The sequence below is a fragment of the Piliocolobus tephrosceles genome, chromosome 19 (assembly GCF_002776525.5).
Source record: "Piliocolobus tephrosceles isolate RC106 chromosome 19, ASM277652v3, whole genome shotgun sequence".
Classification (NCBI taxonomy): Eukaryota; Metazoa; Chordata; class Mammalia; order Primates; family Cercopithecidae; genus Piliocolobus; species Piliocolobus tephrosceles.
The window spans coordinates 64,547,619-64,575,301 of NC_045452.1; the positions used below are offsets into that span (position 1 = coordinate 64,547,619).

Consider the following 27,683-nt stretch of genomic DNA (forward strand, 5'->3'; position numbering starts at 1 on the left):
GGTCAGGAGTTCGAGACCATCCTGGCTAACACGGTGAAACCCTGTCTCTACTAAAAAATACAAAAAGCTAGCCGGGCGAGGTGGCTGGTGTCTGTAGTCCCAGCTACTTGGGAGGCTGAGGCAGGAGAATGGCGTAAACCCAGGAGGCGGAGCTTGCAGTGAGCTGAGATCCGGCCACTGCACTCCAGCCGGGAGTCTCCAGTGAGACTCCATCTCAAAAAAAAAAAAAAAAAAAAAAAAAATCAGACAGGCATGGTGGCCCACACCTGTAGTCCTAGCAATACAGGAGGCCTAGAAGGATCTCTGGAGCCCATAAGTTCAATGCTACAGTGAGCCATGATCATGCTATTGAATTATGTCCTGGGTAACTGAGAGAACCCCTGTCTCTGGAAAAAGAGAGACAGAAAAAGATTCTCCCAAGGGCCCTTCACTAGTCAAGACATTAGTCAGTCATAGAAAAGACTCTTAAACTTGTTAGGGTTTTCCAAGGTGGTGATCAAAGCTGTGCTGGTTTGACAACCAGCAACAAACTTCTGTAGTTTTCCCATTGCTGCCTTGGTAAGGTGATACTACTGAGTGGATTCTGCTCACCTACTGGTTGCCAGAAGAGATGACCTTTGCTGGCTGAAATAAAGAAGCTGCCTTTGCATGAACCACATGACATACTGATTGCACCATAAACTAGACAAACAAAAGCCCATGTTTTTCCCCTACGTATTTATTATCTTGTAAAGAAAGTTTCTTTTCTCTTCCAAAGGAGAAATGTTGATTTTCTAAAACACTATCTGCACAAACAGGAGTCTGCAAATTCAAGTCAAGTTCTAATATTCAGAGAATTATAGGGCCAGGATTTTAGGGGAGATGGGACCGGCATAATTTCTTTCAGTGGGTAAGGAGATAGTTCATTTCAATGAATGCTTTGCAGGAGAACTCGTGGGTTCAGAATTAGAAGTCCTGGAATCAGGAGCTGAGTCGGTAGAAAAGGAAATTCAAATAGTTTTTCATATGCATAAGAATCAGAATAAGTACTTCACAGAAAAGCTGTTAGAATAAAATAATTTATGTTAAAAGATGTTAAAGCCATGGGACAGAATGTTATAAAGATCAATAATAGATCATTATCATCATTAGGAAGATATTTTGACATATTTTATGAATTTCTCCATACAGCAGAAAGTTTTTATTTTATTTATTTATTTTTTTTAGATGGAGTCTTGCTCTGTCGCCCAGGCTGGCATGCAGTGATGCGATCTCGGCTCACTGCAATCTCCGTCTTCTGGGTTGAGACGATTCTCCTACTTCAGCCTCCCAAGTAGCTGGGACTACAGGTGTGCAACACCACGCCTGGCTATTTTTTTGTATTTTTTAGTAAAGGTGGGGTTTCCCCATGTTGCCCAGGCTGCTCTTGAGCTCCTGAGCTCATGTGAATGTACCTGCCTCAGCCTCCCAAAGTGATTGGATTACAGACATGAGCCACTGTGCCCGGCTGAAAGTATTTTTTTTTTAATAGTTTGTAGTGTGTGTGTTTCCAAATTTTTGCTGAATTTTTTTCTGATATTGTCTAATTCAACATTTGTTCTACCTGCCATAATCCTTTTGAGTTTTGAGGGGCACGGATTCTGCCGTTTTAAACCTGTTATTTGTCAATCTAAGGAGGTGGCCTATAATGTGCACAGCTATACAGTTGAGACGATTCATTTATTCAACAAACATTTCTTGAGCCCCTGTCTGCCAGGTGTTAGCAATAGTCCTAACTTCTGCCTTCCAGTAATCAAAATAAACCAACAACACAAAAAATCATCAAAACAGTAAAAACAATCAAGCACCTATAAGTGCTTGCTTGGAGACAGCCCTCTGTGGAGGTGACATGAAGGCTTATGCCATCACTCCTCCAAAGTCCACATGCTCTCATCACACCGCAGGACCTCCATGAACAGGTGGCCTGAAGGAAAGCAGACTTTGATGACAAGGAGGCACCCATGTCAAAAGTAAAGGGAAAAGCACTTCCAGCAGAAGGAAGAGCTTGAGCAAAATCCCAGGATAGGAAAGAACTGACTGGTGGTCCAAGTGCAGAGAGACCAGCGTGACCAGGTCAGAGAAAGAAAGGAGAATGGCATAGATAGGCAAAGGCCAGAGGTGTTCCAGCCTTCCTGGTGATGGAAAAGAGTGTGGAGTTTGTGTCAAGTGCAATTGCAAATCCACAGTGAAATCTAAGTGAAAGCAGAAGTGAATTCCCCATAGAAATTTCCCTTAACTGGTAGCCGGGGATAAATAGCATATTCAAATATCGTTATAGCATGTGACAACAAGAAAACACCAGGTTAAAAGAGCAATGATGTGTGTACAGGCTTTGAAAACGGGGGTTGAACATGTTCCCCGGAAGCTGGGTCACACTATGACCACGTCCTAGAAGAAGTATGGGATTTGAATTCCTAGGAATCTCATGCTTTCTACTTTTGTCCCTGAAGGAGAGAGGATGGAATGAGTCTTTGTTAAGACTGTCTGTGTGTCAGGAATTTTATGCATATTGCACAATTTAATCCCAACTATAATCTCATGGAAAAAAAATGTTATTTTCTCCTTTTAATGAATGAGGAAATTTGAGACTCAGAGAAGACAGGTGTCAGGCTCAAGTTCATGTAGCTTATCTGAACTCAACTCTACATCACTCCTCCAAAGTCCACATGCTCTCTTCACAGCACAGGGCCTCTGTGGATGGGTAGGACAAGGAAAAGCAAACCCTTCTGCCAGGCCTGCTCAGCCAAAAACTAATAGTCTGAGTGTTTCACTGCTTGCGGGGGCCACTTCAGGAGGTCAGAATTACATGCCCTCAGAAACATAACAAGAAATCTGATTTCTCTCCAATCAGATACTGGTTTGTAGTTAATCAGTTATTATTATTATTATTATTATTATTATTATTATTATTATTATTCTGGGCACAGATGTTAACTTGGATATTTGACTTATTATATACTCAGTTGACAAAGAAAACCAGATTTTTCTTTCATTTCTCATAAGCATGGCTGCAAATGTTATGGAAAAGTTTTCTTATTAGAGAAAAAAATAGAATTGAGTTGCAGGTAACATTTTTCTAAAATCCTGTAAATGATCACTAGATTTTTGTTTCCTCTTTCCACAAATGACACATGCAAATGCTTTAAAATTAGAATGCATGTAGGTTTCCGAGGCGGCCCGCCTCGCTGTGGCTTTGCATTCCATGTATAAACCTCACTTTTGTGCTTGGTGGGAGAAGGCAATGTGCACCTATTTAAAATATACTCAGTGTCCTAAGAAGCTCTTTTATTACCCTTCATGTTACAAAGAAAAGGTGGAATTTCATTTAACTGAAACATCCTAATATGTGTATGTGTATGAACACACACATGCATATACACATACATATATACCTAAGTATATATGCATATTTATGTAATATACATATGAAATTTGATTTTGACTGACATGCAATTGGAGTATTTCATCTTATAATTATATTGTTCTCAGAGTTGATAGCATGAAGATCATATGAGGCTTTTGATTGTTTTAAGAAGTAGACTATACAGTTACTCTCTCCTATAGCTTTACAACTTTGTAGTTTCAAATGATCAGGCCTGAAAAATAATCCGGTCACTATGATGAGTGAAAATAGAAAGGAAATAGAAGTGATCTTGCTCTTCCTGTTTAAGAATAGCTTTTCTGAGGAAAGGAAGCTCATATATATCTCTTCAATGAAATTCTATTAATTGCATTTTTCTTCAGTAGGTAGAGACAGGAAATCATGGTCTATTGATCAGTACAATCTGCTTTCCTCTTTGCTTCTGGGGAATAAACTATGAATTAACCAGGGGATTATAATATTATACACGAAGTGTACTATGTTCAGATAAAAGTTAATAACAAAGCACTTCTGTGCAAAATTTAGATCAATTTGTTCTGTCGTATTGTAATATGGACAGAATTGCCTTTCTGCCAAATGAGGCACGATTCAGTGGTACTGAATAACACTCTAAGTTTAAAAATTATTTTGAAGATTTTTAATAAAAACTTGAGTTTTGATTGTTTTATCCTGTTTATAAAGAATGAAAAGGCAAACTCTTCCACAGAATACTGTACTTTTGTGCTCGTGAGAAGAATATAAAAATGTGGAGAAAGCACAGTCACTTAGACGTAAGAATGGGCTTCAGTGGAAAGGTTTCGTGTGTGTGTTTTGCCTTCTTCCTACTGTGTCATTCTGCCATGTCCCTATGCCAGTCTGAAAGCTGTAAGGTAGGGATGGTATTGACGGGAATCAATACCTGCCATATGTTTCATATAATTAGGAGCTGAGCAAATAAGATAGATATGTGCAAATGTTTTAAAGGGCAGGGTGAAGGAAGAGACTTGGAGTTAATAAAAATGTGAAGGAATATAGTTGACAAAAACTAGACTTTGTTTAAATAGCTACATACATTTACCAAGAAGATGCAAACCTAAAGAGACAAAGACATTTGGGAGAAGGATAGAAAGGATGTCAACTAATGTTTTGGATAATAAAAGGTGAATGGAGAATTGGAGCAAGTTGCAATCTCAGAAGTTGTAGACGAGGAGGCTGCAATGAAATTAGTCAGTGTGCACTACAGAGGCCCTGAGAGGCTCAGCCTTTGAAGGCAGCAAGGAAATTACTTTCTTTTCTCCACGGTCCAGCAGGGCATGAAAAGGTTAGTATGTACAGCTCTGAATAGTCACAAAGAAACGAACTCCAGAAACTGGCATTTGCGGGTCTTCTGATGAAAAAGCTTCCTCGGGGTAGGTGTGGTGATTCGTGCTTGTAATCCCAGCACTTGGGAGGCCAAGCAGGAGAATTTCTTGAGTCCAGGAGTTCGAGACCAGTCTGGGAAGACAGTGAGAACCCATCTCTATAAGAAATAGAAAATAAGCCAGATATTATGGTGCATGCCTGTAACCCGAGCTAGTTAGGAGGCTGAGTGAGAGGACTGCTTGAGCCTGGGAAGTTAAGGCTGCAGTGAGCCATGATTATGCCACTGCATTCTAGCCTGGGTGTCAGAGCAAGACCTTGTCTCAAAAAAATTAAAAATTTTAAAAAAAGAAAGAAAACGAAAAGCTTCCTTGCTACTTGATCACCTGACAAGCCCACCCATTTACATAGAACTTCCAGTAGAGGTTTTCATACCATGATCTTAGTAATGTATCTACAGAGCACAATCTCCAGACATTTGACAACAGCCTAAATATGAAAGACTGAAATCAAAGCAAACAGAAGAAGTCAGAATAAAACAAGAGAACGAAGGGAATAGAAGGAAAATTGTAAAAATGATAATTAATAACTTCAGAAAGATAATAGTATATATTCCAAGTATTTACTTGTTACTATCTAGTGTTTAGTATGTGCCAAGCACTTTTCCAACAACTCCATAATAGTGTATCTTTTCATTCTCATAGCCATATCTTTCAAGCATTACTATCATGTGCATTTTATGGAAAGGCTAAATAACTTGTCAAGGGCACCCAGTTAAATGACAGTGAGGATTTGAACCTGGGCAGTGTGGTTAGAGTCCACCCTCATAACCATTACATGCCACTGCCTTCCCAAAACTTAAGAACAGAATGTTATGAAAAGGGAAAAATCGGAAAGTATTTATACAAATTAAAAACCTAGCTAAAATAAAATATTTGTTGCATTTTTTACAGTAATTAGTAGAAAGAGTAATGGAATTTTATTGGAAAATTAAAGGTCAAATAAATGAAAAACAGAGAGCAATGTAATAAAATAAGAGTGTCAATCCAGTATGTTGAACATTGGACTAATCAGTTTCTAGAAGGAGAGAACAAAGAGAGATGCAGATCTTATCAAGGTAACATAGGCCTGAAGAGAAGTTTTTAAATAACCCATATCAACACACATAATATGATATTTTAGGATATACCAAAGATACAAAGAAAATACAGAGGAAAGAGGCAGAGAAAAAGAAAGAGGGAAACAGTCCATACACAACAAACCAGGAATCACAATGGCTTGTGCAGACTTCTCAACACTCTGAAAGCTAGAAGACAATTGGAGAAGCCTTCTAAATATTAAGAAAAAAAGTGATTTCCAGGCTAGAATTTGATTTCAAGCCAATATAGCATTCAAATATGAAGGGTCTAAAAGGATGTAAGTGCCTTTTTTCTGTTACGGAGATGTGTTTCTGCAAATGAGAGAGCAGACGAAAAGAAACATCATGTGAGACTTAGGCCAAGAGATAATTGGAAGTGATTAAGGAGAAATTCCATTCCATCCTCAATGGAGAACAACTAAACCACATTAGAACACATTAGAACAGAAAAAAACATCTAATGTGTTTGAGCATTTGAAATGACAAGTATGATGTTTGAAATTAAATATTTGAAACAAATCGCTTAAAATAACTGCCAGAGCATTTATTGGGGAAATATTAACAATATATAGAGAACCAATCATATAAAAAGAAAGACAGGAGAAATTCCAAAAATAGGCAACAAAAGGAACATAAAGCATTAAACACTATTTGACTCAGCCATGAATAATATTATTTACATCATGATAATGTAAATAATGAATAATGATTTAACAAAATAATTATAAAGGAGTCGGGAAATGAGAAGAGTACAAAATCTTCTTGGACAAAAACAGGAATCAGTAGATAATGCCTAATGCATAAATCAAGAAAATAATGGTCTATTATTTAGAAAAATAAACCTAACCAACTGGAAACTTTTGTTTTTTTTTTTAATATTGGAAGGATCAGCAAAAGAGTTGAAAGAGGAAGTCCAGGAATAGAGAAGGATGGGAGAGTGTGCTTGTGTTTTCTGACCTTTTTAGTGTAAGTATTTTTATATTTGCAAAACTTTAAATGACATTTAGAAATGTAGAAAGGAACAATATTGTAGAAATGTGAAGATGATAACCACAATTTGGATTTGATATTGAGGCAAGCAAAAACACAAAATTAAGAGCCAAAGATTGGGAGAATAATAAACACTCTTTAGAAACAGAAATTAGAGAGCTAAACCTCCAATTCAAGGAGAAAATGGAATGTGCTTATGGTAGTAACTTTACAGATAGATGCCCTAACAAAAACAGATGACTTAGTCCATTTGGGCTGCTATAATAAAATACTACAAACTTGGGGTAGCTTCCAAACAACAGAACTTCATTTCTCACAGTTTAGAGGCTGGAAGTCCATGATGAAGGCACCAGGAGATTTCTCTTCTGGTGAGGGCCTGTTTCCTGGGTCATAGATGGCACTTTCTCGCTATGTCTTCACATTGTGGAAAAATGGGAGTGAAGGATGTCTCTACAGCCTCTTTTATGAAGGCACTAATGCAATCCATAAAGGTTCTGTCCCCATGACCTAATTCTCCCAAAAGCCCTACCTACTATTACCTTCCACCTTGAGGGTGAGAATTCCAACATATGAATTTTGGGACCACACGAACATTCAGGCCATAGCACCAAGGAACTTCATAGAAAGGAATTTCATAAAGTGTGCATAAGTCTCATTTGTGCTTTTACTCTGATTACCTACACCCATTTTTGTAAGCATAAAATTAGAGACAATGATTACTATCAAGGGTAGAATTGAGGGCCCGTAAGTGTCACAGCGAGGTAGCTTGGGTTGGAGAGGGGTCTGAAATGCAGACTTGTCCCCATGATACTGAATCTTAATTATAGGAAAGCGTTCTGGATTGGTTGCAGATTTACTGGTTTCAAATTTTTTTACACATGTAATGATTGAACCAATTCTCTTTTCAACCAGCAGCCAGCAACTCAACATTACCCTCCCCCTAGCTCTTAGCATTCCTGACCCCAACAGCCAAATTAATCATTCCCATTTTATGCCAGGTATTTAGGTATGCCAAGACCTACTTATGACATAGAGTGATGGTTATGAGCTGAGGCTTTGGATTGAATCCTGATTCCACCACTTCCTAGCTGTGCAAACTAGACATGCTACCAAACCCCACCAGGAAGTTGAGGATGATAATATTAGTACCAGCTCATGAAGATTTTTGTGAAGATTATATTGAAAATATTTATAAAGCATACAGCATAATTTCTTTTATGTAATAAACACTCAAAATGACAGTCATTATTATTAATGTTATTAACTTGGAGAAGTATCACTTCATGAATATTATAACTTTTAATCATAAATGGATTAAATTTTATCATTATTTGTTATGTCAACCACTTTATGGTCCTTATATGACTTTAAAACCACTTAGAAAGGAAATCTTATAATTTATTGAAGTAATCTGAATAATTTGCATTTATTTTGAATCTTAAACTTTATCAGCCTCCCTAATTTTTCCAATCACTTTGAACTGATACTACTCATTCTTGGTGCTCGGTCTTCTCTTACATTCAAACATCTTGTAAGGCATAGATGTAATTTATGAAGTTCTTTGTCTCTTCAAGGCAGTTTTATCCTATATGATTCTTTAGGTTTACCATTCATCTTAGATCATTGGTCCTTTTTATTTAACCCAATTATCTGTTTCTTCTATAACCGAGATAACAAGATAATGTGCTACATTATCTCTTTGGAAATTTAAAATAAGCAGTAATTTTGCCAGGCCAGGCTCTCTAAGAGGCTTCCGAAGATATCCAGAGTCTGACTAGCAACTCTAACCTCTCAGAAAGATAGTATTTTGAGCACATCAAGGGTAGATCCTTTTCTGGGAATACTTTCTAATGAACCACAATGGCAGTATTTAAATTTATAATGAGAAATGGCAATCACAGATTCCAGGTACTTGATGTCCATATGAATACTGCCTTTGTCTCCTGTAGACATATCTACCCAAGGAGTTAAATCATCATTTATTCATAGAGCTTAAAATAAAAACAAAGGGAAGTAGTTAAACACATTTCTTGTTTACTGAAATCCAGCTAAAAATGGCATGAGGTGTTCATCTCCATGCAATAGATTATCTTGTCTGGAGAAATAAGATACTCAATGTTGACTAAGCTCTCTTTTTCTTTAACTCACCAACTTGAATGGATACTTCCAGTACTTGTCTGTGTTACTGTCCTTTTTCTGTTTGAGATAAAATTAATTCAGATTCTCCCCAAACTCACTAATTATTTAGAAGTTATTTGGGTATCACCTCATCGTTGTTAGTTGACTTTTTCGGAACTCTGCGATGAAACTCAGGCAAGGTCTTATAAGGAGAAATTAACAGGTGAAATATTAATTTCTCGTGTAGACTTGAGGCCAGTTTTTAGAAGAAATTAGTCTTTGTGATAGATATGCTTGATTTCACATCTTATTGGAAACAGCAAACCTCAGCGGCTCCCATCTTCTTGCCACTTCCTGTTAACAGAATCAGAATTTTATCTTCCCCTAATCTCCCCAAAACATGAGCTTGTCACTTACTGGAGCAGGTCACCAGGAGAAGCAGAAAAGTGACTATACAGCTTTTCAATTAGTAGCACATTAGAAGGGATTTCAAGAGCTGGGTAGGGGCTGGGTCCCTTAGAGAAAGGAATTAGTAAACAGGAACTCCAGAGAGAGAATGAGTAAATAACTTCAGAGAGTTAGGAAATATAGGAGATTCACAAGGAAGCAACTGTCCCCCCACTTCCTTCACCCCTCCCATAGGCCAGGGGGAATATCCATTCCATCATTTCTCTTAAATTCCCAAATCCAAACAAGGAGGTGTTGAGATGTTTAATCCACTTATGGTAAGAATAAGCTAGATAACTAGAGGAGGGTACAACACCAAGACCCCTCTATATAGCTTGGCACCATCATCTGAATTATTAAATACAGAATTGCACAGAACAGCATCAGATGCCAGTGTGTACTTATTTCAGGAAACCCTTAGAAAGAAACAGTTTTTTTTAGTATGTTATAGGATCTCCACTTCCATGAAGCCACAAACAGGTAGGAACACAATATCCCCACTCAACTTCTTTGAATACAATTCTCTTCCCTGTACTGTAGAAAGAAGCCTGCTCTGAGGGGGCCCAAAAGAAGAGAGGACTTATCAAGGTTAAATTACTTTTATAAATGACTCCTTCTCTTAATCATAGTTGATTAAATTCTGCAGGTTTGAATGGAATACAGTTCTTTTTTTCTATAAAATGATTATTCTTATGTTAAATGTTAATTTCAGAGTTGGGCTCTGTGATGACAACCTTATTTTGCTTGTTTTCAAATTCTTGAAATTTGTCTCTCTGTTGTCCTCCTGTAACAAAGCACTTGAGGTATAGTCAGGAGGAATTTCAGTTAGAGTTAATAAAATATCCCTTGGTCATGGTTGTCCCAGCAATACATGGAGGCATACATAAGATTGTGCCCAACCAACTCTACAGGTTAGAGAAGTTTTAACTGTTAGAGTAATGCAGATAATCTAGTTTCATTCTAAAAGACTTGATTTTAAAACCCTTCATCCATTGAACAAGTGTACATGTCCTAAAAAAAAAAAAACATGTAGAGTAGGATTAATCCAAACTACGAATTGTATTCTTCAATCTGATGGTGGAAGGCAGAGAGATGTAGATGGAGATCCTCAATGTCTGAGAATCGAGGACATCACTTTGAATGTCCCATGATCTCTAGTTTCCCTCTACCTATGCTTCGAATTTTATGATTTGTGTTTTAGCAATACACTAAATAAAATATTTGTTGGATTGCTGAAACAATCCTTTTATGGCTCACCTTACTTCCTGAAAAATACACCTCAATCTTCGTCATTCAACTGCAATTTCTTTAAAATTTTTACTCATGATTCGTGACACAGAGATTGTACACAGAGTTCCATTCTGTCCGGGATGTGAGACCGTTAAGGTATTGTAAAGCACCAAGACTGTGCTTTTGCAATTTTCCTATTTCAGAATACATGTTAAGCAACAGGTTTCCCAGTGGTTTAAACATGGTCAGGAGTTAGGTGTGCTCAGTACTGACTCTTCTTCATTCTTGTTCTGTCCATCTGTGACTTTTGAGCTTGCTGGATCACTGTGTCACTCACTAACTATCTTGGTGTCACCAAATTCCATAAAATAGTAGATAATTGATAAAAACATTTACCGCCTTGTCACTTGATCTTTTTGGGGATCAAGAAGTTTCACATAGGTAATGAATGGGACCTCAAATGTCAAATCTGTCTTTTAACCCCCAGAAAACATTTTTCTTGAGTGAAAGAACGATTGGAAAATTCCTTTTCCACCTGTACTTGAAGGAAAATACTTATTTTGTTTACATTTTAAATATTTCTTGTAATGTTAAAGATGGTGAAGTGCCTAGAGATCCATAAATGGATATTATATATATATATATATATTTTTTTTTTTTTTTTTTTTTTTTGCTGGAGTATAACACTTTTAAAAACCGCATCTAGTCCAGACATGGGTCTCATAAATGTGAGTGTTCTCTATTCTTTAGCATTGTATTATAGAAACACTGGAGAAATAAAACCTACAGCAAGCACCGCCCCAAACTGTTTGAAACATCATGCCTTTTTAGAGTTCACATTTTTTGACACAAAAGATTACTGAAATGATGAATCATCTAATAAGTATGTCCTTTATTGATATTTCATTTTATTATCAACAAAACTCTACCATGTAGTAAGTACAAGCATTATCATTGCCATTTTGTTATTGATTCAATTCCATAATTGAATTTTTATTCATAGATGAAGAAAAGGGGGTGTTGAGGGTGCAACAGGTTCACTTAAAAAATGTATTTTTTATGACTTTCAATTTCTTAAGAGATGAAACAAAAGATCTGCCTAGCCTACTTTCTTAACCCAAGCCCAAACTGAAAGTCTAAGAGATGTATTTCTAGGGAATTACCCAACCTCAGCATTCTCAGGTTTTCCAGTGTTCTCGCTCTGTGTCAGAATTTGAAAACACTAGCTCAATACTTCTCAAAATTAAAAGTCTGCTTTTATTATCTGGTAATAAAATAATAGGCATATTAACCATAATCTTGAAAACTATATTCTTTCAATTCTGTTATAGAACAAAAACATTGTTTTTAGCTAGTCAAGAGGTTTGAAATATTGTCAGATAGCACATAATAGACAATCAGTTTAATATTTATTAAATGAATTAGCAAAATTTGAGTTTCATTTGTTAAATGAATGAGTAAAATTTGGTCCTCAGGGAGTAGGGCTTAGAAGTGTGAGGGAAGTCTGAGAAACAAAGTCAGTTGATTTGCCATGTGGAAAAGCTGCTGATTAAGAATATGGCACTACTGCTTTTCAATTCAGAGGATTTATAAACAGAAATCTAGGTTTATTTTCTTAATCTGGGTTGCTCAAATAGAACCAGAGTTTCATATATTTTGCAAGTCTCCCCTTGGTAAATCCCCAGTTAACAATAAAGCTTGAACTTCTTCCTTTTACTTCTGAGCATTTTGCTTTTTTCATTATAATAAACAGTTTAAAACCATGAAGAAACTCTTAGTAAGTCATATTAGCTCTACTAGGCCTATTCAATAGAGGCTCTGGGCGTTTCATTTGAAGAAACCATTGATACATTGACTCATTACCAGGACAGCAATTATCAGTATATGGCATCATTTGTAGCACAAAGACATATGGTTAATTGGGGGTTCTGTTTAATTGATCTCTTTGTTAACCAGGACTTTACAACATCTTAATACATTAGAAAAGTAACATATGCATAAACATTTACTTTTAGTGTCAGGTTCCCATTTATATTTAGAATGGGTCTAATCCATATTTTAAAATATATGCATACATGCTTCAAGTAGGATTAATATTGTTTAAGGTCTAACTTATTTTGTCTTCTAACAGTTTTTATTTATTTCATCTTCTAACAGTGTTTATTTAGAAATATATCATGCCTGTAATCCCAGCACTTTGGGAGGCTAAGGTGGGTGGATCACGAGGTCAGGAGATCCATCTTGGCTAACATGGTGAAACCCCATCTCTACTAAAAATACAAAAAATTAGCCAGGCATGGTGGCAGGCACCTGTAATTTCAGCTACTCAGGAGGCTGAGGCAGGAGAAGGTTGCAGCAAGCTGAGATCATGCCCCTTCACTCCAGCCTGGGTGACAGAGCGAGACTCTGTATAGAAAGAAAGAAAGAGAGAGAGAAAGAAAGAAAGAAAAAATATATATATACATATAAACTTGACTGCCTTGAGTATTCTTTTATTTTTTTTTAATAATAGAAAGCCAAAATCTCAAGTTTTATTTCAGTTATTGTCTCTGATTTTTCTTTTTTCTACCCATGGAATACATTGTAGATTTTTGCTTTTATATAATGAGTTTTGTTTTGAAATCCTTACGGCTCTTGTAACTGCAGGCATGTCTAAGTATGAGATTTGGAACATACCTCATAGAATATAGCAAGACAATAAAGAGTTACCAAAGAATTACCCTAAGAAAAAAAAAAATTACCCATGTAAATGTTGAAGTCATATCCTGACCGAAGGAGGAAGTGGCAGGTCCCTGGGCTCCACCTTATCTGATGCTGTACATTAGACAGCACAGTGCTGACTGTTTTCAGTTGTTTCTGTAACAGCAGAAAGTGCACTCACTAGGAGTAGTCAGAATTCAACATGCTCAAGAGAAAGCCATCCAATGTTTCAGAGAAGGAGAAACATCAAAAACCAAAGGTAAGGAAATTTCATACATGTTAAATAAAATCAAACTATTTAATAGAAAATAAACACATAGGTGTGTTTGAACACATACAATGTTCTCATCTGTCAATCATAAGTCAAGCATAGGGTTTAATGCCTCATGGCAAATATGGAAAAATTAAATTGCAAAGTTGGATTTTAAATCACACCTAGCAATTATTGTCTCTGTAATTTTGTCTTATAGTGCATATTGGAACATTTACATCTGTAAGTGAAGTTTGAGTTCAGCTCAACTTCAAAAAAATCAATTTAGTGGTCTCTGAGTGTTTGTTATCATAAAGTCTTCTTGCACGTTTTTAATGACTATGAGATTGTCAATGTCTATTAAACAGTCTACTGAATGAATTTTATCTCTTAAGAGATTAGCTCTTCAAAATAGAGTTATGAGAAGGTTGTAAAATGGAAATGTTATGGTTAAATATAAGACTTTTCTCATTTTTGAATGTTAAATTATGATAGTTTGTTGTAGAGATGTATATTTGCTATTCTCTTGAACTAATGTTATTACTACACAAAAAATTGGGCTGTGTTTCAAGAAGCATCAAAACACCATATACTAGTAGACTTGATAAATTGGTAATATTAATATGTAGAATGTTGCTCTGTTCTTTGTCTTGGCAATAAGCGCTACTTTTAAAAAAATATGACATGGGATAAAGTTTAGACTCTATTGTAGAACTCTAGATTTATTAATAACATAAAACAACTATTTACAAAGTACCAATGTCAGAAAATTTCTCCAATATGTGTACATTTCTTTTCTTAGGTAAATAAATTTTTTAATCTCTCTCTGAGATTAACAATAGCTGAGTCCAGATTTTTTTGAAGGATTCATTTATTGTCTATCAGTCTTTATATGTTAGGCACCCACTTTCAGAGAAAGAGGTTGGTTTCTTTCATTTGTTATGACCTTTTGAATTGATAAGATATAGAACAATGGTCAATATTTTGAAACTCTTTGGAAGTTGTCATCCAAGTTTTTCTGAAGGAAACAAAAATAAATGATTTCCTATCTTTGGAAAGGTAGAATAAATGATTTTTAATATTAATTCTTTCTGACCCCTATACATAATAATGGATAGACAAGCATCTTTAGTTTAAAATATAGCTAGATAACGTATCATGATTTTTTTCCCTAATGTAAGAAAAATCCAAAGTAACATTTTCCAAATAATACAAAAAAGTTTTTAAAAGCATGACTTGTGCTTCTATTTAAGATTAATTTTATATGATATTTACTTGATTAAGTGCAACAAATAGTTGACAATTGTAGGTTTAGGGAAGATCATAAAAGTTAATATGGAGAATGATATACCTCAAAATATTTAAAATCTAAAGATGGAGTATTTAATAAAGCCTGTATTTTATAGTGAGTTAGAGTCATATTTATGACATTAAACTATTTTCAAAATGATACTTTACTCCATCATTATTTGCCTTAAGAATAGCAACTATTGTAATATGCTTGGAATATTGTTAATCTTGACTTCCTTATTCATAAAATAAAAATATATTTGAAAATATATACATCTTTGAACAAAACATATCACAGAAAATGGTAAAATTGGAAACGCTAAGTTTTGTTGTGAATGAATTCTTATTTTCATTAGACAGATGGTTTCATTCTGTATGAATTTAAAGAGATGTGAGAATAAAGGTACAGGTATGTTTTTCATACATTCAACTGGATTCTTTCCTTTTAACATGGAAGTGATATTTTTCCATTTGTAATTATGTCTTAAAATAACTCTTCTTTCCTCTTAACTCACATTTATTTTGGTGGGTAATTTTCTTTGCATATTATATGAATAAAGAGCAGTATCCGGCCAGGTGCATGGGCTCACACCTGTAATTCCAGTACTTTGCAGGGCTTAGGCAGGTGAATCACTTGAGTTCAGGAGTTCTAGTCCAGTCTGGACAACGTGGCAAAACCCTATCTCTACAAAAAATGCAAAATTTAGCTGGGCATGGTGTCAAGTGCACATAGTACCAGCTATTCAGGAGGCTGAGGCAGGAAGATTGCTTGAGCCCAGGAGATTGAGAGCTACAGTGAGCCGTGTTCGGGCCACTGCACTACAGCCTGGGCAACAGAGCAAGACCCTTTCTCAAAAAAAAAAAAAAAATTGGCAGAGGTGGATGCTACGATAATCCCTACAAACGAAAGGCTCATAGAAGAAGGAGTGCAAATCCTTTCATTTACTGAAAAGAAATTGTGTCTAGAAAGGGTCTATGTCTAGAAACAGAACCATCAAGAAATTGGTCTGAAATATAGGGAATCACTGTCTTCACTACACACCAGATGTTAGTTTACATTTCCTAACCCAGAAACATAAACTCTTCATACTATACTCTCAGAATTTCTGAAAGGGATTCTCTTGTTTTTGTGTGGTTTTTTTTTAAATCATAAATGCTATAGTAGGGTAAAAAGTGACAATATTAAAAATGAAGAAAATATTTAATCATTTAGCTTTTGTTAACTGTCATTGGTTCTATTTCAAGTGATCTATTGGCCAATTCAAATGCAATGCATATTATACATAATGTTACCTCAAATAAAAATGAGGAAACTTTTCAATTGATAATTAATGGACAAAGATTTTGTTATTAGTATTTTCAAATAGGTCTTACAGCTATGAGAAGGTTCAGAACATTCATGTATATAACAACATGTAGCAATAGATTTTGAGTCCTATATCAAAAATAATTTATTATTTTCTTATATTCCTAAAACTTATAATAAACATGTTCATGAATTTAAAAAGAGTAAATCTGAATACATGTTAACCACAGTTTTACCATGTGCCTGTTATAGATATTCTATAACAGAAACTGGTAAATTCTTGCAGAATTATTACAAAAGAAACCCATTGCATGTACTGGAATCTCAATAACTTCTAAGGGTTTTAATGTATATCTCAGAACTCTCTACTGTATATAGATAAATTCCAAATTAAAAAAGAAATAGGAGGAATAATAGTTAAGTATTCTACACTTATACTAGTTAAAAATAGGCTTGGTTAACATACATGCAAGTTACTGTTATCTTTCTTCTTGAATTTTGTTTTTACCTTGGAAACAGGGTCGTGCTCTGTCACCCAGGCTGGAGTTGCTGTGGTCCAATCATGGCTAACTGCAGCCTCAAACTCCTGGGTGGGCTCAAACTCCCTCCCGTCTCAGCCTCCTGAGTAGCTGGGACCACAGGCGCCATGCCACTAGCCCAGCTGACTTTCTAATTTTTTGTAGAGGTGAGGTCTTGTTATGTTGCTCAGGCTAGTCTCAAACTCCTGTGTTCAAGTGATCTTCCCACCTCAGCCCACCTCAGCCTTCCAAAGTGCTGGGATTACAGGCAAGAGCAACCACAACTGGCTGTTTTACCCTCTTACTGCTAGTGCCCACTACTGATAGTGATTTTACAAACTTCTAAGCATATACAGTATTCAGATTTGATGAAATGTTATTGCATTACGCTCTACAAATGCTTAAATTATAGAACATAATTTTCCTTATCTGTTTTTATAGATATTATAGAAAACTAAAATATTTTATTTTTCTATATTCATCGTTGGTTTATTTTCACGTCAGTTGCTGTGCTTACAGGTTTTTGTACACTAATTTATTTAATATTTGTAACAACTGTGAGAGAATGACTCTTATTTAGCCTCATATGTAAAGAGCCTAAGGCATAAGGAAGCTTAATTACCTTGAAGAAGACACAGAGGTAGATGAAAAATGAAACTGATGTGAAATATGTTAGTTTCTGATACTTCCGCTCTTAATATACTGCCATTATAAGCAACAGGACTGTAGATATTACTTCTGTTTCCACCTGAATTGCCAGCTAAAGTTTATGGAGATCAGGGAGCCCATGTCTGTAAGAGCATCTGCAAGTTTAGAAATCCTCATTCCTGTCTCTGACTACGCAGGAAGTTATCAGAGAAATCCCTCTAGGTGTCCGGGACATACACATGTCAACACCTACGATTGTAAAAACTTTCCTTCCTTCCTTCCCTCCCTCTCTTCCTTCCTTCCTTCCTTCCTCTCTCTCTCTCTTTCTTTCCCTTTCTTTCCTTCCTTCCTTCCTTCTCTTTCTCTTTCTTTCTTTCTTTCTTTCTTTCTTTCTTTCTTTCTTTCTTTCTTTCTTTCTTTCTTTCTTTCTTTCTTTCTTTCTTTCTTTCTTTCTTCTTTCTTTCTTTCTTTCTTTCCTTTCTTCCTTTCTCTCTCTCCTTCTTTCCTTCCTTCCTTCCTTTCTTCCTTTCTTTTTTTCCCCTCCCCTCCCCTCCCCTTCGCTTCCTTTCCCTCTTTCTTTTTTTTTCTTTTTTTTTTTTTTTTGAGACAGAGTCTCGCTCTGTCGCCCGGGCTGGAGTGCAGTGGCCGGTCTCAGCTCACTGCAAGCTCCGCCTCCCAGGTTTACGCCATTCTCCTGCCTCAGCCTCCCGAGTAGCTGGGACTACAGGCGCCCGCCACCTCGCCCGGCTAGTTTTTTTATATTTTTTAGTAGAGACGGGGTTTCACAGTGTTAGCCAGGATGGTCTCGATCTCCTGACCTCGTGATCCGCCCGTCTCGGCCTCCCAAAGTGCTGGGATTACAGGCTTGAGCCACCGCGCCGGCCCCTTTCCCTCTTTCTTCAGGTTCTCCCTCTGCTACCCAGGCTGAAGTGCAGGCACAATCACCACTCACTGTAGTGTCAGCCTGCCTGGGCTCATGTGACTCTCCTGCCTCAGCCTCCCAAGTAGCTGGGATCACAGTCCTGCACCACCACACTCAGCTAATCTTTACATTCTTTGTAGACATGGGGGTTTCGCTAGGTTGTCCAGGCCAACAACTTTCTTAATCTTCAAATATTTTTAAAAATGACCTAATATTGAAGTAAGCACCACACATCTTCCCTCTGCAGCTAGCATAATACTTTCAATGTAGTAGACTCTCAGTAAATATTTGTAAAGTGAAAGAAGTTTCTTCAGTCTACTCTAGAGGTATCTAATCTTTTGGCTTTCCTGGGCCACACTGGAAGAAGAAGAATTTTCTTGGGCCACATATAAAATACACTAACACTAAGGATAACTTATGAACTAAAAAAAAAAAAAAAAAGAAAGAAAAGCAAAAACAAAAACAAAAAAAATCACAAAAAAGTCTTGCAATGTTTTAAGAAAGTTTATGAATTAGTGTTCGGCCACATCCAAAGCCATCATGGGGCTACAGGGTAATACACCCTTGGTCTACTACATACAGCTTGGTTCAAGTATGGATACTCACCCGAGCTATGTACTTTTCTTTTCTTTTTTTTTTTTAACAGGATTTTGTTTGTTTTTTCTTTCTTTCTTTTTTTATTTTAAGTTCTAGGGTACATGTGCAGGTTTGTTACATATGTATACATGTGCCATGTTGGTGCGCTGCACCCATTAACTCCTCATTAACATTAGGTATTCCTCTTAATGCTATCCCTCCCCCTTCCCCCCTCCTCCCACCCCACAACAGGCCCTGGTGTGTGATGTTCCCCGCCCTGCGTCCAAGTGTTCTCATTGTTCAATTCCCACCTATGAGTGAGATCATGTGGTGTTTGGTTTTCTGTCCTTGAGACAGTTTGCTCAGAATGATGGTTTCCAGCTGCATCCATGTCCCTACAAAGGACATGAACTCATCCTTTTTTATGACTGCATAGTATTCCATGGTGTATATGTGCCACATTTTCTTAATCCAGTCTATCACTGATGGACATTTGGGTTGGTTCCAAGTCTTTCCTATTGTGAATAGTGCCACAATAAACATACGTGTGCATGTGTCTTTATAGTAGCGTGATTTATAATCCTTTGGTCATATACCCAGTAATGGGATGGCTGGATCAAATGGTATTTCTAGTTCTAGATCCTTGAGGAATCGCCACACTGTCTTCCACAATGGTTTAACTAGTTTACAGTCCCACCAACAGTGTAAAAGCAGTCCTATTTCTCCACACCCTCTTCTTCAGCACCTGTTGCTTCCTGACTTTTTAATGATCGCCATTCTAACTGGTGTGAGATAGTATCTCACTGCGGTTTTGATTTGCATTTCTCTGATGGCCAGTGATGATGGGCATGTTTCCACGTGCCTGTTGGCTGCATAAATGTCTTCTTTTGAGAAATGTCTGTTCATATCCTTTGCCCACTTGTTGATGGGGTTGTTTACTTTTTTTCTTCTAAATTTGTTTAAGTTCTTTGGAGATTCTGGATATTAGCCCTTTGTCAGATGGGTAGATTGCAAAAATTTTCTCCCATTCTGTAGATTGCCTGTTCACTCTGGTGGTAGTTTCTTTTGCTGTGCAGAATCTCTTTAGTTTAATTAGATCCCATTTGTCAATTTTGACTTTTGTGCTATTACTTTTGTTGTTTCAGTCATGAAGCCTATGCCTATGTCCTGAATGGTATTGCCTAGGTTTTCTTCTAGGGTTTTTATGGTTTTATGTCTAACATTTAAGTCTTTAATCCATCTTGAATTAATTTTTGCATAAGGTGTAAGGAAGGGATGCAGTTTCAGCTTTCTACATATAGCTAGCCAGTTTTCCTAGCACCGTTTATTAAATAGGGAATCCTTTCCCCGTTGCTTGTTTTTGTCAGGTTTGTCAAAGATAAGATGGTTGTAGATGGGTGGTGTTGTTTCTGAGGTCTCCATTCTGTTCCATTTGTCTACATCTCTGTTTTGGTACCAGTACCATGCTGTTTTGGTTACTGTAGCCTTGTAGTATAGTTTGAAATCAGGTAGTGTGATGTCTCCAGCTTTGTTCTTTTGGCTTAGTATGTGGGCTTTTCGTGGTTCTACATGAACTTTAAAGTAGTTTTTTCTAATTTTGTGAAGAAAGTCATTGGTAGCTTGATGGGGATGGCATTGAATCTGTAAATTACCTTGGGCAGTATGGCCATTTTCACGATATTGATTCTTCCTATCCATGAGCATGGGATGTTCTTCCATTTGTTTGTGTCCTCTTCTTTCGCTGAGCAGTGGTTTGTAGTCCTCCTTGAAGAGGACCTTCACGTCCCTTGTCAGTTGGATTCCTAGGTATTTTATTCCCTTTGAAGCAATTGTGAATGGGAGTTCACTCATGACTTGGCTGTCGTCTGTTATTGGTATATAGGAATGCTTGTGATTTTTGCATATTGATTTTGTATCCTGAACGTTTTCTGAAGTTGCTTATCAGCTTAAGGAGATTTGGGGCTGAGACAATGGGGTTTTCTAAATATACAATCATGTCATCTGCAAACATGGACAATTTGACTTCCTCTTTTCCTAATTGAATACCTTTATTTCTTGCTCCTGCCTGATTGCCCTGACTAGAACTTCCAAAACCATATTGAATAGGAGTGGTGAGTGAGGGCATCCCTGTCTTTTTGTTTCTTTGTAGCAAATCTGTTAATATGTGTGTAAAAATGTTTGTGTATACGTACAACTCTAACTCATTTTAAACTTTATGTTAAGAACTCTAAAATACTCATGTTATTAAAGAATCCCATTGTTATCTAAGGGTAGACCTTGGTCCAGGTTAAAGAATATGGTAGAAACTTTGAAAATGGAAAGACATGGATCTCACAAACATTTTGGCCTTTACTTGGCATGGATTAATGATCTGTGTTAACAAATTTTAGCTGGTTTTTCTTTGAGTAAAGGAGATTCAAGTACCATTGTTATTTTTGAGGGAAACGTTAAAATAATGACAGTTCTGGAAACAGCCTTTTTTAAACCATTCTTTTTAATCTAAAGTGCATACTAAATGAGACACCATTAGTGTCACAGATGCTAATTTTCACTAGCAATGACTGAAGTGGCATTCTTTCCCATTTGCATTTGATCCTAGCAATGATGAGAGGTGATGAGTTGATTATGAGCTGTTTTCACTGCACTGCCTGCTGTGCAAATTTATGCTCCTAGACAAGGATGACACATAGTTGTGCTATTAAAGAGCTTTCTTCACTGTTTTTTTAGTATCAAGACTCCTAAGATACATTTTTAACTCTTATCTAACCAGGTACGAGAAAGAGAAGCAGTATTTATATGCACTGCTGCTTACTTGCTGCCAGGCACTTGTCCAAGATGCTCATGTTCATTATTATATTTAATATTCTCAAAACCCCATGAGATAGACATTATTTTTATCTCCAATTTACAAAGAAGAAAAAAGCCCTGTAGATGCAAAATATTTTCCCCAAGTTAAAAGATTTGGGATTTATGGCACAACTTTCTGCTTCTAACCCTGTGTGTCTCCCCTCCTACTCTCCATTACTTCTTCATCTGGGGTACAATTTTTGTTGAATGTTTGCCTTTACAAACAGAGTTTTCTGGAATAAAATATGTGATATAAAATGCAGGTAATATGTTAGATTTACTCTTTTCCCCTTTAAAAAATGGTGGCTATAAATAAATATTTATTTTAACTTCTACTTATTACCTCCGTCTCCTCCAAAAACAAAACAAAACAAAAAAACCAGATCTCTCAAAAGGTTGTCTTCATTTTTGTGTTTATGTAGCATTTAAAAAAATATTTTTTATAAACTATAATGCAAAGATAAAACCAAATAAGACAAGTCAGGAGAAAATGGAGTCTAGAACATGTTAAAACGTATCTCAAGGTTCATCAAGGCTGACTTGAATCTAAGGACTTGATACTCATTATGGTCCTACAGAGCAACAGCCTGGCATTCCAGGAGCTTGTTAGTAATGTGCATTTTCCAGTCTGCCCCAGGCCTATGAAATTAAAACATACATTTTAACAAGATACTTAGCAGTTCTGTGAGCACTTCAAAATTTGGAAATGAGGCTCTAAGTCGATGGTTTTTGGAGCCTAGGCTGAACATTTGAATCACTGAAGAGCTTTAAAAAAAATACTGATTATTGGGTTCCATCCCCAAATATTCTTATTTACCTAACATAAAATGTGACTGGGCATCAAGAATTTTTAAAGTTTTCCAACCTGGCAGCACTTTTTTCTGCTTTACAAAAGACTTAAAAGTTAATTCACTAATCCATGCATTCATTCATTAATTTATCCTTCAGTGCCACAAATGTCTATTAAATGCTTATTATGGACAATACACTGGAGATACCAAGGTGAAGAAAACAAAGATCTCTGCTTTAATAGGACTTATATTTACTGGGGATGACAGGCAATAAATAGGATAAAGAAGTTAAATATACAGTATGCTAGATAATCATAGGTGTCAAGAAGAAAAAAAAAATTAACAGAAAAGGAAGATTTGAAATATGAAGAACTAGAGAAGCCTTGGTGAGAATGGGGCATTGGAGACAGGACTGGAAGAAAGTGAAGGAGCTGGTCTTGGGATTGGTGAAGGAAACTACTCTGGGCAGAGGGAAGAGCAAGTGCAAAGGTCTTGAAATGGGACTGTCTCTGGTGTGTTTGAGAAGCAGTGGAGCAGTGTACACGGGGCGGGGAGAGCAGCCACTGAGAGCTGGATCACAGAGAGCGTTCTAGGCCATTAAAAGAATTTTAGCTAGTATTGAATGATTTTTGAGAAGTGACAGAATCTGGCCTACGGTTTAGTTGGTTTATTTCGGCTTTGTGTTTCAAATATACTGAAGGGAGCGAGACCAGTTAAGAGACTATTGCAGAAACCAGGCAAGGGATAACTGTGGTTCAGACAAAAGAATGGCCCAGCTGACTTGGATGGTGAGAAGACTCTAAATTTGGGATATATTTGTACTTATCGTATCCATTTGGATATTTATAGGAAACTTACCACATGCAGTCTAAAAACAGCAAACAGAAAGTTTCCACTGTCCTGTCCCATTCTTGCTTCCAGTCGGTGCTTGCCTTCCAAGGAGAAATGGCCTCATTCCATTGTTTACAGCCACCAGAAATTCACCCCAAAATTGATGTCTCACCTTCCAAAGGTTTCTTCTTCTTTCTTAAACATATAATTTTCCATTGGGTTTTAATTTGTAGTGGACCTTTTAAATAATTTTTAGCCTTCACCACTTCTCTCCAAACAAAGCACTAGTTCATTTTAGCGCTTCCATTTTATAGAATATGAATCTGTAATCAAGTTTTATCCCAAGCAGGTAGCAAAAGGTTTGGGGCCAAATATATTAGCTATACTTGAAAAGTGTTCAAATAATATTGAGAAAGATCAGGAGATGAATAGCTAGAGAAATGACAGAAGCGTAGCCTCCCCTTTGTTTGGAAACTTGGACATTGTATTTTTTAAGAAGCATTATAAAGTCACTATCTTGACTACCAAGATGCTGAATTTGTTAAAAATCAATTTAGTCAGACTTATCTCTTTAGTCTTTCTTTGCCTTGCTTTGGAGATAAATGGTTTCAAAATCCCTGAAAACTGAGGTTTTTTTTGGTTTGTGTGTTTGTTTACAATAATGGAATCAAGTCCATGCTTTGCATATCTGTTTCCAAATTTGGCCTTACCAAACTGATCCATTTCTCTTCCTTTCGAGTGTTAAAGATTTTGATGAACTTTCAGAAACAAGACATTCATATAGCTTCTTAGTAGGGAACAAAAATGTCCTCCATTAAAAATTGATTAATAATAGCAGAAGATTTTAAACTGTCTCTGTTGGTAGAAGAAGTGATTCTTGCATAGATAAAGAGAGCCATTTGTCACCACAGCTGGCTAAGTCCCCCTCCTTCCTTCACCTAGTCTGTATTAGTTTGCTAGGGCTGCCATAACAAAATACCAGACTCTGAGTGGCTTTAACAACAGGAATCTACTTGCTCACACTTCTGGAGGTTGGAAATCCAAGATCAAGGCGCTGGCAGGGTTGGTTTCACAGAGAGCTTTCAGGGAAGGATCTGTTCTGGGCTTTTCTTTTTGACCTGTAGAAGGCTGCCCTTCTACTGCCTCTTCGTCTGGGCCTGTGTGCTCCTGATGTCTCTCTCTGTGTGTCCAAACATCATCTTATAAGGACACCAGTAGGAATGGATTAGGTCCTACGCTAATGGTCACATTTTTTACTTGATTTTCTCTTTAAAGGCTCTATATCCAAATAAAGTCAAGGTCTGAGTACAAGGTGTTAGGGCTTCAAACATATGAATTTGTGGGAGTTAATTCAGCTCATAACAAAGTCCGCGAGCTTGTACTAGTTAGAAGTAAGGATTAGGATTTTAGTTGCTTCCTTCCTTCCTTCCAATGACTCTAGATCTTTCTCCACTTCCAGTTGACCAGTCCCTTAATGCTGCCAGCCCCACATTTGACTTGACTGCCTTTACCTACACTCTGCAGTGTTTGTTATTCTTTCCTTCCTCCCAACCAAATGTAACTCTGCCACAACCCACTAGGCCTCTATTAGGAATCATTTGAAAACTAAAAAGTAAAACATCTGTTTGACCCCCTTCACCAGTGCTTTCTGGCTGCGTATTAAAAACAATAGCAAAAACCATGATTACTTTTGCACCAACCTAATATTAAAATCATCTGGGGTGTTTTACAAAAATACCTGTGTCTGGGCCCTAATACCAGATCTTCTGGTTTGGTTGGTAGATCATACCCATGCTCCTGATGATCTGACCACTCTCATACATTTCTGTGTGTGCTTCTCTTAGCCTAAAATGCTCTGTACTTTTTTTCCCAATCTATTAGAATGTATAGGTGGACTGTCACTTCCTCAAGAAAGCCTCCATCAGTTACCCCAGCACAGTATATTAGGGACAGTCTGGCAGAGCAGTAGACAACGTGAACTAAAGGCATAGAGACCTGAGTGTGAATTTCTTACTTTGATATTTCTTAACCAGGAGACTTTGAACATTTTCTTAAGCCTCTTGAGCCTCGTTGTGGTAATCGGGAAAAGGGGAAGTCTTAAAGCATGTCACACAGGGTTGATGTGAGAATTAAGTAAATTACCATATGTAAGCTTCCAAGCTGGTAGTACATGTCCACTTAATAATCTCTCCCTCCTTTCTATTTTCATAGTGCTTGTTTCATGTTTCCTTGTTTTTTTTTTTTTTTTTTGTTTTGTTTTGTTTTTTGGTTTTTTAACTTATAGTTTTTCAGTATGTGCTCCCAACTACATTCACCATCAAAAACAGAGGATCAGCAGATGTATTTTACTCATATTTGTATCCCTGGGATTTTTGTTGAGGATTCAAGAGGGATTGAACTCAGTCTACCTGACTTTCAGATTCCATGTGCTTTTTATTGCACTTTGGCTACCACTGAAAACATTGATAGTATAGAACATAGTAGTGATTTCTCAATATATGTATAATGAGTGTGAAATGACTAATGGATAATATTAGTCATCTACAGAAGTAGCCTACTCCAGAAGTTAGTTTGTAAATGGATCGGTGATAAAGATCTGCGTAACACCCACATCAAAACAAAGTAACCATTCCTAGAATCAAAATAATCAAACATTGTAGTGTAATCTGCCTTAAGGAAAAAAAGTATTAGCAAAAAGGTGTTGTTTGCAGACAGCCTAGAAATGTGTGGGAGAGTAGACATTTGCCACTGTGTCTGCAAATAATGCAAAACAGCTGAAACAAATATCTCACTTGGCTGGACAGACTTCTCCCCTTAGGTGAGATGTGTACCTAAGGCTAGGATAACTTCATGTATCTAGTCTTAATACCACTTAATTGACTTTACTGTGACCACTACATGAATCAAACAAACTTCCAGCAATGATCTGGTGTCCCGTGTAGTGTTTCTTCCAGGAGAAACAATTTTTTGATCAGTCAACATGAATATGCATTTTTCCTGGCAGATGAATTTCTCACAGCAAATCAATGCTTGCTTGGTTAGTATTGCCATTTTTGATATCTTATCTGTTTGGTTTATGAATTACTTGCCTTGAAGTTGTATATTTCTGCATGCTTAAAAAATAAAGTTCCCATACTTGTTGAGGTGAGGGCCTGACCCTGGCCATAGGTACATGATACCTGACCAACTTATTGGCTTCCTAGAAGGATTGAACTAAGTTGCTAACTGACTTCACTTCCAAGTACATTTTCTCTACAAAAGGAAAATGAATACAATTAAATCACTAAGTTTCTTTATCATTTTTTTAAATAGTTTTAACAACTTAAATTCCTGGAGTAAGAGTCAAGTCAAATTTACTTTGTATCAAAATCTACAGAGTGATACAGCATTAGTCTCAGTATTTGGTTAAAAAGAGCAAATTGGAATTTTCTCGTTTTTTTTTTTTCCCCCTGAATACTTTACGTAGTTACAGTTATGCTACTGATACTTTTAATTAAATAAAAGTGGCTGGGCAGGGTGACTCACCCCTGTAATCCCAGTGCTTTGGGAGGCTGAAGTGGGAGGATCGCTTGACAGGAGTTCAAGACCAGCCTGGGCAACATAGTGAGACTTTGTCTCTACAAAAAATAAAAAACAAAAAAAATTAGCTGAGCATAGTGGTGCACATCTGTAGTCCCAGCTAGTCAAGAGGCTGAAGCAGGAGATTGCTTGAGCCTTGAGTTCAAGGTTATGATGAGCTATTGTCACATCACCACACTCCAGTCTCGGCAACAGAGCAAGAGACCCTGTCTCAATAAATAAATAAATAATAAAAGTAATAAAATATTAAATATATACATTTTGTAATACTTATGATTATAGTTTCTTTACATTGTTAGTTATTACCTAGCAATCATCTTTTATCTTTTGTTTAATTTGTATGTTAGGACATCTAAAAATTTCAACTTTAAGATTGTGACTATCTCACTGTATTTATTTATCAATTATGAAAAAGTCATTACCAATAAAACAAATGTTTATGACTTTAAAAATACAGTTCCTTCAGAGATAAGTGTTCTATAATTATTGAACATTACATTATAGGCCAAGGAGTGATTACAAACTGAGTTTATTTTTACCACTACTCTTACATTTCAACTCTGCTATTAACCCCCTCAATAGACTGAAATATTCATCTAACCAAATCCCAGTTTGCTGAAAGGTAAATAAATGTAATTGAAAATAAAAATAGTTACAGGACACGATCATCTCTTCCAAACATCCTAACATGAACTTACTGTTTTATTTTCCCACCCATTCTTCCCCTGTTTGGGATTACATACCATATATTTGCCCCACATAAA

General features: G+C 36.6%; 1 protein-coding gene across 2 annotated transcripts in view; it reads left to right on the forward strand.

Moving 5' to 3' along the window:
• SAMSN1 (SAM domain, SH3 domain and nuclear localization signals 1) overlaps nucleotides 1–27,683 on the forward strand; it is a 98,957-nt gene that overhangs the window by 23,687 nt on the left and 47,587 nt on the right. The window contains exon 1 of one of the 2 annotated variants that reach the window (XM_023227485.1): nucleotides 13,470–13,620. The exons of the other annotated variant lie outside the window; for it this stretch is intronic. Within the exon in view, the coding sequence (XP_023083253.1) occupies nucleotides 13,564–13,620 (57 nt within the window). The 5' untranslated portion in view covers nucleotides 13,470–13,563. Of the gene's footprint in view, nucleotides 1–13,469; nucleotides 13,621–27,683 lie in introns of those variants that run through there. 2 annotated transcript variants of the gene reach the window in all.